This window comes from Podarcis erhardii, assembly GCF_964252035.2.
Source record: "Podarcis erhardii genome assembly, chromosome: 9".
NCBI lineage: Eukaryota > Metazoa > Chordata > Lepidosauria > Squamata > Lacertidae > Podarcis > Podarcis erhardii.
This window is the reverse complement of record NC_138512.1, coordinates 32,384,515-32,396,702: the sequence shown is the minus strand read 5'-3', so window position 1 is coordinate 32,396,702 and position 12,188 is coordinate 32,384,515. Positions and strand designations below refer to the sequence as shown.

The window sequence follows — 12,188 nt, the reverse complement described above, 5'->3', positions numbered from 1 at the left end:
CCCAATCATGACACAAAAGATGTATGCACTCCTGTTGGGGTTCTTATGCCCTTGACCATCCATTTCCGATTCATACCTTGCTCCGTTTCTTAATCTATTCAGGGAGTCATCCTTGCAGCTGTGCATCAACAACAATGATGCATATTACAAGTGGCTGCAGAACAAGAGGACATGATTCCGAAAATTGAGGCAGACTAAATTATCACACAGTAGCTTTAATATTGGCTTCAGTCATAAATTAAGTTCAACTGTGTTGCTTTCTGTAACAACTACAGCAGTTAATGGACTGTGTTTGACTTCCTGGTTATAAGTTAGGCAGCCTTGTAACAGCAAAAACACACACACCACCCATTACACTATATCCAACACAAAATGGGGCAGGGGATAGCAAAACAGAGTACCCTGTAACAGTAATTACTATCTTAATTAATAGTTTAATTAATTTAATTAATTATTTAATACCTCCAGTATTAAAAACTGCTGACATGATATAGCACATGGAAATTGTGTTAATAAGGATACCATTTTATGTTATGATAGTTTTCAGTTGTAAACACAGAGATACTTTTGAATTTCAACAATTAGCAAACTATCCACACTGGCATAAGTGAAATATTACAGAACAACCTTGCTACTAAGGGATATCAGCTTCATTGTTCTAAACTATTTCACCTTCTTTAGCCAATTGCCACCAGCTAGCTGCATTTGAGCCACTGCACCTGATACCTATTTTGGGAGCCTAATATTGCCCTTTCAAGCCAAACTGGCAACCACCATAGTACTTTGCTGTGCTTTCTGCCAAGATAAACGCTGCACAGCACTATCATGGCTGTGCTTGCAGCCTGCCCCCCCCCTCTCTGTTACACACACATTTGGCCAACAGTTGGAAAGAAAGCCAGAATTGGCAGCCACCACTGCATTGTGCTGTGCTGTGCTATATCTTCTTGGACAAAGAAACACAGTGCAATGCAGTAGAGGTTCCTAGCAATCTAGCAACACAGTTGATCCAATAAAACTAACTATCCAAACAGTTTTGGATCTCTCTCTCTCTCTCTCTGCCCTCCCCCTTCTCTGGAACCAAAACAGCAACTTCTCTTGTAACTGCTACATTCCAGAATGATGAAACGAGTAAAAAAGTTACACTATGACACAAATCAAGGATAAAGCCAAAATATCTGTTCAATATTTAGCCAAAAAACAAGAGGGAATTTCATTCTGAAATGTGTACAGAGGTGTCTGGAGTTATTAAGCAGTGTCCTGCTTTTTTACAGGATACTTTTTTGGGGGTGGAATCACAAATATAGTACATAAGAAAGCTTATGACAAAAACCCTCCCAACAGTTAGATTTAAGGATGTGAGAACCACCCTGCTGGATCAGACCAAGAGTCCATCTGGTCCACTATCCTGTTCCCAGGTATGTGTAGATGAGAGTTTTAAGATGCAAACATATACGACATCTGCACTGCACACATCTACTATAAGAAACACAGGTGTAACAATTAGTAATAGTGTTTCCCAAAACCATATTCTGCTCTAAGATGCATCTCAAATGCAGCCATTATGTCTTGAATGGCCACCAGGGGGTACTCGTGTGGCAAAAGAGTATGAGTCAGGAAGTACTGTTTCAGCAGGTTTTTTGCACAAGGACAGGGAAAGCCCTAGGTACCAAACTTCTGAAAGCTAATAAAGATGCGGCAACCTAGAAATGATGTAAGTTGGAAATGCTATTTTAGGTAAAACCTGGTGTGTGTACATGTTTGTGTAAGTTATTGTATAGGAAATACAAAAGGATTTATTCTAAGTTGTAAACCCTTTTGTGGCAGGAACCTGCCTATGTTATATAATTATCTAACTCTTATCTGATTCTGTAACTTCAATGTACAGTGGTATGCTCTGTAAATAAATAATAATCATAAAGAATAAGTTGGCGAGAGGAACAATTAGGGTGTTGCAACCAAAAACTGATAATGGATGTTTCACAAGGGTTCATGAATGACAGAGAAGAGGTAAACGTGCAACTGATTCCAGAGCCTGAATTCTTGGTGGTTAACAATTAATTAATGAGATTTTAGGAAAGTACTGTGTGATCTGGACTGGGCAACACAGAAAAAAGTTCACATTTCCTGGGCTCTAATGCAATGTGCAATTGCTCTGATAAGTGTAGCCCGATATTTTTATATTTAGTGAGTGGTGCAGACTAGGGAGTGGATGGGACTTGAGCAGAGTCCTAGGCACCAGGCAGAAAGACCTGGAGTGCCACATTCCTAGTGTAGGGCTTTGTTGGACTAGGTGACCTATACATTCCAAAGAAAATAAAACAGAATATTGAAACTGATGGTGTAAATAAGAAATATGAATGCATAAGCATCTTTACATGCACCCCAAAGCGGGGTTTATATTTGGCAAACACTGCATCTAATTGCTCAAAATGCATCTCCCCTGCAAGACGCCCTTGGTGGAAACTAATTTAAGTTGGTTAGTGGGCCCTTGGGAAGGGATCAGGGACAGGCAGGGCAAATAGTTGCAGGCATTTGAACAGAAGTTCTTCTAAACGCTCATAACATTCCAAAGCAAAGTAATATAATATAATTGCTCACATTGGCCATAGGACCCAAACGTTTTGGCTTCCGAAGGATCGTATTATAACAGAATCAATGAATATACTTAAAATAACTAAGAGCATAACTTGCCCCATAATGTTTTAATGGAAGTTTGCTGGCATTTGAAACTGGGAGCCTCCACACTGGTTGTCTGCTCAGCAATGTTTGCATTTTCAAAGATTAACAGAAATAACAAATAGATTATCTGTATAGCATGCCAGAAACAAGCCTAATCAAGGCAGCTATTTTAAGCTCCCAGACAGAATGGCTGAGGGTGCACTTGAAGCTACGAACCTCACCATCCACTGGTAGAAATGGAGTTCTTGGACAGAGGAGTTTCACTGCCATGGGCCTCTTTCTTGCAGTGGTGGAAAGCTCCACCACCGTTGCTCTGATGGCAGAAGACAATGAAAAGAGGAGTGCTGAGGGTGGATGCACAGAATCTAAATCCACCCCATTTCCCTGGCATCTCCAACATGGGATGAAAAGCTGCAGTGGCCCTGGACCTGGTGCTTGTTATTTTCCCTTCCACTGAAGATAAGCCAACCCTAACCTTCTGCCTTGACCAGTGCAAGACCAGAAAGGTTTAGGAACTGCCTCTCCCTGACCTCCATAGGATTACTCTGCCCTTTATTTCTCACACAAGTTTATTAATGATTATACTTTCTATACTTTACATCAAGAAACAGCCTAAAAATACTACTTCTCAATCTTTATAACAATAAGCGGAAAGAAGCAAGGAACGGAACAGGTTGTATCACATATGATTTGGCCTGCTCACATGTGACTCCGTTACTGCAAATTAAGATGTGTAAAATAAAAGCTACATTATATTAAACATTAAGATTTTTTTTAAAGTGCTAATAGAATGGTCTGTCTCTACAGTAACATCAAAATATGAGCACCAAGGAAGAACCTTCAGGACTATTTAAATATTGCTTGGTATGCTGTACTACAGGGACACTGCTTGTCCTGCTCCAACCTTATCAGTGACTTCCACATGTTGCTTTGCTCACAGATGTTGTTGCACTGGGGTTGGGTCCAAGGCTTCTAGTGCTGGCATTATAGTATCTATGTCTTCATGGATGAGCAAGTTTCCTTAAGTGTAAGCCCATGCATGGGCATGCTAATAGAGCAGTTTCTAGAAAGAGACTGCAGAGCACTCTAAATTCCATCCTCCATTATAATCAGTGAAGCAAATCAGTTGGAAAAGAGTAGTATTTGTCTTAAGCCTCGTATACTTGGCCAGGTTTTGCTTTTCTGTATATGAAACCCATCATACTGAGTTGTGAACAGGTGTACTCACACATAATAAATTTAAAAGTGAACTAATATATATATTCCTAGCAGATGATGGTTCCCTCCTTCCAACTCCAAGTTTTTAGGATTTTGAAGGCCAGATGATCATAAATGTAGGTACTTATTTATCGGTCTATCAATTTATACCCTGCCATCAGGTCTGCCACTCCCCCAAATGTTTACCCTAAGACAGGCAGAAATATCCTAAACCCTGGCTGGAGAGAGCAGAGCAGCAGGTTAAGTGACATATCATTAGCCTTGCCACTTACCCCACGCAGGGTGAGCTGGTATATGTGCTATGTCAGCTCCAGTCCAGGAAGCTCTGTAATATTGGAGCCCACCCTACCACCACTAGAGGTCAGTGGAAAGACACCTCCATCATACCTCAACTCTACCCAGGACCAGGGATCAGGGGGTTAAGAGTACTCTGTTAGTAAACACATGGCAAATATGGAGCATATTTACTCAAAAACAAATCACACAGGGTACAAGAAGACTAATTTCCCGGAAAGTGTCTTGGACTGCAATATTAGCCTAACAAAATTAACAACAACCCAAAGAAAAGTAGATGCAAGATGCATAGAGGACAAGGTCAAAAATAGCCCCACTGTAATATAACAATTACAAGTTGAATGACATGTTTGATTATATGTTTTATAATCTCTTTAAACCAGGGGTGGCTAACAGTTTTTGGCCCGAAGGCCACATTCACCCTTGGTCAATGGTCCTCATGCCAGTGGTGTGGCTGTAGCCACCCCACACTCGTATTATGCACACTCTTGTATGTACAAACAAACAGGACTCGCATAGCTCCGCAGCCAGCGAACCCATGTGTCCAGTTGTTTTTCTCAGTCTTTGATGTGTACACATCTATTCAAACAATAGATCCCCTTCTCTGCAGAGTGAGCCATAAAGACTCAGGACAATGCTAAATTATGTGCCGTATGAAGCCATGTGTCTGGAAACTGGCCAAGGGCTTCTGGAAACCACAGCGTGGCTCACCACTATAAAATTCTGGCTCCGCCTACATTTCAAGTCTGATCTGTCTTCTTCAATTTTCCATATGCTGGTGGCATGGTTAGCTCGCACTGAGAGCAAAATCAGAACCTGTGGCGTATCACTCGAGTCACTGCTTATGCTCCCACAATTGGAAGCATTCCAGACAATCAAGAGTAGAATTCTAGAGATTGAATTCCAAACCCTTAGCAGCACAGCCAATAAAACCTTTTCCCCATTAGGTTTAGGAATTTGACCCTCATTTGGCCAGGATACTCCATTTTTACATCACCTTTATGAGCCCCACCGACGCAGAGCTTCTTCCCTCACAAGATTTAATGTTTTGCTGCCTGCAGTTTCGCAAGGTAGATTCTTGAAAACCCCATATACTGAAATCTACTGCTCTTGTGGAACAAAACAGGTCAAATCCATCACACACATTTTATTTCATTGCCCATTTTATGCAAAAATGTATGATAAGTATCTGGCCCCCTTATTGAAGGAGGGGAATCTATCGCACTGACTCTTCCAGGGTATCCCGAATAATTGTAGGAATGACATTGTGGAGAACGTGCGAGATTTTTTGAATGACCCATGAAATTACACCATCATAGGTCCTAAGAGCCACTTTTGTATCTCACGACATCTGAACAGTTTTATCCTAAAGTACCTCCTACTATGTTTCGCTATCCGTACTGTGTTCTGATCCATGTATATGACACACTCTTATTATGCCAATAAAGGAGATTGATTGATTGACTCAGGACAATAGAAAAGACAGAACTCAAAATCAACAACTACCTACAGTTTTCCCCTCCTTTTAATACAGAACAGAGCTGGATGAAAGTTTCTTTAATTTAACCTAAAACCAATAGGAGTCATACACCCATGCAAATAAGCTAGAGGGGGATTCTGCTTCAAAGGAATGGAACAACTTAAGGTGAGAAAGAAAACACCCAGTGATTGGTCTGGAAGCACCTGTTGCTATGCCATTGTTGAAGCCAATAAAGCATGGACCTGATCGTTTCCTGGATCAACCATCAGTGGAAGCTTCATGTCAAACTGTTCTGTGCTTTCTTAAGGACGTATAAGGGGACGGAAGTATAAAAAATGAATAACAGCCAACAGGTTGGCTTGACACCAGTTGAGATACTCAACAGTAGGAGCTAAGTGTCTCCTCTTCCACCTGTGCTCCCACCATAGCCCCATAAGAACTACTTGTGCTACCTCAGGTTTCCAAAAGTTAGAGGTTAAATAGGAAGACATGACTGTTCTGGTGCATAAGGAGCCACCTTTCTTCCACATGTCTTTGAAATGTTAGGAAAACCAACCAATGTTATACTATTTCCATAAGTTTATGGCATAACACCTAGAAAAACAGGTCCATGATACCCACGCATCTTTGTATTAAAAAAGCTGCTGTCCACTTGAAGCTTCCTCAACACCACCACTTTAAATCCTAATAGACAATATAGAATCTATTAACACAAATGGAAACAAAATTTTCAGTCCTATTTCAACTAAAAATATGGCTTGAACGAGGAAAAGCTAAGGAAATCACAATTTCAAACAGTCAGACTCGGCTCTAGAGTACTCATTTTTATCTGAACTGAAAAAAATTACACCATAATGGCTGCTCACCTGGTCCCAGGGTGGGCGGCATTTGCAGCCCACCACCATCACTCACAGCTCCCTGGGGCATAATGTTCTCACATGGTGGCTAGCCGTTGGGGAATTACCCTGGCCGGCTGCAAGGGATGGTGTGAAAGCCGGCCACCCTTAAAATTAAACTGCCCAATCATGGGCAGGTTGGGGGCGGAGTCTTGTGCAGTTTGTTTACACCTGTTGTCGGTCTTGCCTTTCACCCACCAGGGTGGGGAATAATGTGTGTGGGTCCGCAATCGTACTTTCCTTGAAATGTTTACCTACAGTTTAGTTATCGAATCATATTTTAATTCCTTCAAGAATTTCCTTTTAGCATTCTTTCACCACACAGGATCAACAGGGACCAAATCCTTCCAACTGTTCTTACTTGAGCAGTTCTACTTAGGTCAATGATATTATTCATGCTCATGGACAGCAAAGGTAAGAGGGGAAAAATGTCCTATAAAAACTTGGAATGTGTGTTTAATTCCCTCCCCCTCCTCATGCATGCCTATACACACACACACACACACACACACGGAGCACAGGTGCTCACCCCCAAAACAAAAATATATAACCTCCTCGATATCCACTGTTCATTGTCTTTCCAGTCTCACATACTCTTCACTTCCTTTGCTTTATTGTCCCAGGTTTCTCACAGAGTCATGATACTTCAGTAAAACACAGAGCAGACTGTGGTGGAGTATCTACAGAGGTGGTGGTGGAGGTTTAAGACTTCAAAGATGCAATAAATGCAGAAAGCACATACTTTGTTCCACACCATTCATCTTTCACCAAACTGTTTCCTGTGAGTGTATGCTCAATACACTGTGGAAACTATTATTACCGAACATAACTTGCAAACTAAAGGTCGTCATAATAATAAGCCTTTGTCAACTGATTTGCATGAGGTAAAACCAAGTGAGAAATATGTCTGCCTTTCAGTTTTGCTACAGTATTGGCATATATTAGCTTTAATCAAATTAAAGTGATTACCAATTGGACTTGTTCTGTGTTCACACATTAGAAATTGGGGGTGGGGGAGACACACAGCAAGCCAGCTTTTATCCTACAGTGTGTGGGGATCAGCTGTTATATTTTAAAACTGTCAGCACCAGTCTGAAATGTCCAGATTGTTGTGGAAATAACCCATTAAAAGGGAGATGCAATGTGCAAAGAAACTTTCTTTTATAAACAGTTTTAGGTTCCTTTGCAAAACATGGTATCCTTGCAATGCAAATAATGCAGACAGAGGTAGACAACATATCCATAACTGATATCTTCTATAAAAACCTCTGAGTTTGCTATTTCTGATGTTATTCATGTATTCTACAAACATGAAAAGACTATGTATGCCCTATGTTTAAAGTTAATGCTGTCAAATGAGAATTATCCAGGCAGCACCGTCAAAGGTCAAGTTAATTTCCTGAAACCACGTTGCTCTTTAGAAATTACGACTTTCATAAATACCACCACAGAGCTTTAGAAAATAGGAAGACATTCTAATGCAATTATTTCTCTTTGTGGATTTACGCTGCAGTTACACTGCCATGCACACCGGTCTTCCAAAAGGCTTTTAAAGATTTTAGCCAGCAGCTAGTCAGATCACACTGGAAAGTTTCGAGAACACACACGTTTCACTCCAAGGACACAGACCTCCTTGCTTTCCACAGCTTTGCCCTTGATAAAGAAGCTAGGAATGCATACAGTCAGTGAACCACTTCTAGTAGGGAGGCACTAATACTGCATTCCCCAGACCAAGCCTGTCCTTTGACTAGTTTGTAAACTAACATGACTTCCCTGGGAAGCAATGGTGCTCTGAGTTCTTATCTGTCTGTACAGTACTTAGAGCCCTGTGCAAGCAAAAGATAACAGGATAAACAACTGATCCTCGGGGGCCAATTAATTCTGCATGCTAGGAATCACCTTTATAAGCTCATCGCAAAGACAGGAATGACCAGAAGTCATTGTGTCCAAACCCTTAGCCCAGAAGCAATTATTATTGTTTTATTTATTTAATAAATTTGTATACTACCCTTCATCTGAAGATCCCCGGGCAGGTCACAACAGAAAAACACAAAATGAGAACACAAAATACACAAGAAAACAAAAGCAACAACAAAAACAAACCAATAATTCCCCCATATAGCCATATTGGCTGCCTAAAACTTCAGAAGACAAAACTTTCATAGAATCCTTAAGCGTTCTGCCTAAATGCAACAACCAATCCCAGACAAGTGATAAACACACAGTGTATTGCATGTTAATCTGGAGAATTTCTGACCAGCCTAAAAATACCTATGGTGGGACAGAAATACCGCTTCCCACCCGCCTTGCATTGGAAGAGGGGTGGAGGGAGGTGGGAATGCACCTTTCCCTCTCTGTTTCGAGCACCCTGGTTTTCTGAGCGCTGGTATGCACGCACTTCTCGAGGGGCGCTGCATCTGCACCAACCAAGCGCTCGGGTCACATGACGCTCGGGGAGCCGGAGCGAAGCGAAGTCCCGGCGGTCTGCGGCCGGGCCGGGAAGGGCTGCTTACCTTGGCATCCCCCACGTCGGGCTCCTCTTCATAGTAGCCCTGGCCGGATTCATAGGCAGCGGCCGTCGCGGGCTCCCGAGCTCCCAGCAGCACCACCGCGCCCGCAGCCAGATAGCAACCCAGAGAGAAGAAGCCCAGCAAGTGCATTGTGCAGAGCGCGGCGGGGCGGGAGCCGGGAAGGCAGCGCGTGGGCAACGCCGCGCGGCTCCGAGCCAGGCCCGGCGGCTCTCTCCCAGGCAGCAGCGAAGCGGCAACTTCCCCAGGATGGAGAGAGGAAAGGTGCGCACGAGCCCCCCTCCCCTTCGCCGGCCCAGGCGCTCGCTCGCGCGCTCGCGCGCTCCTGCTCCGACGAGTTACTCGGAGTTGGTCAGGTTCAAATAATAATTAAAAAAAAGGCACCAGGAAACCGGACATCCGAAGCGGGCTCCCTCAGGAGCACGAGGAGGTCGAAGGAGGTCCCGGGCCAGTTGAGGGTAGTAAGGGGAGGGGGGGGAGAGAAGTTTCCTCTGCAGCCGCCAGCCCCCCCGGGGGCTATATGCCAAGGAGGGACGAAGGCGGCGAGGGGCAGCGGCGCGGCTCCGTCTCCTCGCCGCTTCCCCGGGCGTCTGTCAGTGGCAGCGGCGGCAGCAGCAGGGGCCGGGCAGCGGGCGCCTCCTCAGCGCGTGGAGCGGAGCGGCAGCGGCAGCAGCAGCAGCAGCAGCAACCGCAGGGGGCGGGCATGGCTAAAGCGCCCTCTGCCTGTACCTTGGAGAGACTGAGTGGCTGGCGAAGGAAGGAAAGGGAGGGAAGGAAGGAAGGAAAGGACCGAGGGCGCCCGGGACGGACGGGGGTGGGTGTGGGTGTGGGTGTGTGTGTGTGTCCCTCCTTTTCCTCCACACACACACACAGCCCGTCGCCGCCTGCTCAGCTCTTCTCCTTCCTCCCCTTCGGTTACATTTTTCCACAAGTAGCCGCTCGCCTCGCAAAAGCCCTTTCCAAGAAAGAAGACGTGGTGGAAATGTGAGACGGGAGGCGCGCGCGCGCGCGTTGCTGGCCCCCCTCGGGGAAGCCTGCCGGAAAGCCGGAGGCGCGCGCGCGCGCTTGGTTCGAGCAACTGCGCCTCGCGCGGCGCTGCCCGAGGCTCCAGACCTGTTGCCTCGCTTTCCCGCGCTTTGGCAGAGCGGCGGGTGAGCGCAGGGCTGGCTGTGGGCTCTGCGGTGCCTTCTTCCACGCATGATGCCGTGGAACAGGGGCGTGGCGTGGGGGGTGCAGGGGGGGGGGGCGGCCGCACCGGGCGCAACATCTGGGGTTTAGGGTTAGGGGGCGCAAATTACTTGCTGACAACCCACCCTACGCCACTGCCGTGGAAGGCTTTTTGCAGAAATGATAAGCAGACGAGCCGAGGTGGCTCAATGCATACTTTCCTTCCACCCACCCTGTGGGAGAAATGGTTGGAGAATGGTACTCAAGGCGCTGCCTATAGGAGAAAATGCGCCAGCAGTTACCCGCTTGCCGTCCAGAGAGAAGCCTAAATACAGTGGTACCTCGGGTTACATACGCTTCAGGTTACAGATTCTGCTAACCCAGAAATATTACCTCGGTTTAAGAACTTTGCTTCAGGATAAGAACAGAAATTGCACGGCGGCAGCGCAGCAGCAGGAGGCCCCATTAGCCAAAGTGGTGCTTCAGGTTAAGAACAGTTTCAGGTTAAGAACAGACCTCCAGAACGAATTAAGTTCTTAACCCGAGGTACCACTGTACTGTGTTTCCTTCATCTCCTATCAAAACTTGTCCTTCAAGTTTTTCCATCTCTAGGTGCAACTGGCTGCTAGGCATCATGGCCCTAAGCTACCTCTGAATTGCCACTAGCTGGGGACCACAAACTTGGAGCACTATTCAGCTCATTCTTTGGCTATTCTTTGTTTATATCCCGCCTCCCCCCGCATAATCAAGGCGGCTCACAAAAATGGAAACAAATACAAATTAAACAGGCAGAGCTAAAAACATAAAAGGTTATCGTGAAAAAGTAATTGAGCTATTGATGGAATTAAAACAAAAGGTAAAAATATGTATAGTTAAAAAAACAACGAACAGCACACAACACACCATTAAGAGCCCTTTCATTGAAAGGAGTCAGTTCCCAAAAGCCTGCCAGAATAATAATAAAAAGTCTTCACCTGTCATCTGCAGGACAACAAGGCCAGTCTGAATTTCTTAAGAGGTAAAGGCAGGGGTGCCAACTTAAAATAAAATATTGGGGAGGGGTCAGGTAAGTCCCACCTACATGATGCGGTGCACACACACTATTTGAATGGCGATGTCCATCAACTTTGGGGGGCCCTGGCCTACTCAAATATTTTATGGGGGGGGGAGAGCTAAAGACCTCTCATTCCAATGCAATTAGCCTTAAATCTATAGTAGCATCAAAAAGCAAACACACACCATCAACCTGTTATTTACTGTAATACTCTAGAAGGATGAAGCTCACAAAACATCTCATTACAAGACATGGCACTGTACATACACACTAGAAACAGCTTTGTTCCTGTGCATGAAAATTACAACCTAAATCACAATTTACTGAAATGCTTGGGAAAAAAATTCTATGTGCTGTACTTAACCAAGCATCTTAATTTGCTGGAAAACACTAGCAGGGCAACATGTCTCAGGCTTCATAATTATATACTCTTAACTCACCTTATCTATGAGGCAAAAGATTTGGAAAGCAGACTATTAGATCTGATATATAAGCTACTAACCTTCCTTGATTGTAAGGGTTTGTTCACTCATGTTTTGTTTAGCTCCAAGCTGAGCATTGCAATGCACCCTACGTAGGGCTGCTCTTGAAAATATTTCGGCGACTACAGCTAGGACAAATTATGTTGCCTATCTCTAAAGGCAACTGCACTGTACATTAGTTTATGATTGTGCTCAACATAGTTCACAAGGCCACTGCAAGGTCTGCATAAACTTATTTTAAGAATGCAAGTGGGATTCAGCAATACACAGGCTCTGTGGTTGCTAAAACCAGATAAGCACATTTCTAAAAAGCATTGCATATGCTGTGATAACTACACTTAGCACAAGTGAGTCCTAAATAGAACATTTTCAAGAGTTCTGTCAATAGAA

General features: G+C 44.3%; 1 protein-coding gene across 3 annotated transcripts in view; it reads right to left on the bottom strand.

The window, feature by feature from the left end:
• Nucleotides 1–9,934, bottom strand: part of VEGFC (vascular endothelial growth factor C) — a 42,199-nt gene extending 32,265 nt beyond the window's left edge. The window contains exon 1 of one of the 3 annotated variants that reach the window (XM_081875406.1): nt 9,081–9,934. In XM_081875406.1, the coding sequence (XP_081731532.1) occupies nt 9,081–9,227 (147 nt within the window). In that variant the 5' untranslated portion in view covers nt 9,228–9,934. Of the gene's footprint in view, nt 1–6,537; nt 6,592–9,080 lie in introns of those variants that run through there. The other 2 variants (XM_081875405.1, XM_081875407.1) reach the window with 2 other exon arrangements.
• Nucleotides 9,935–12,188: the final 2,254 nt, after the last annotated feature.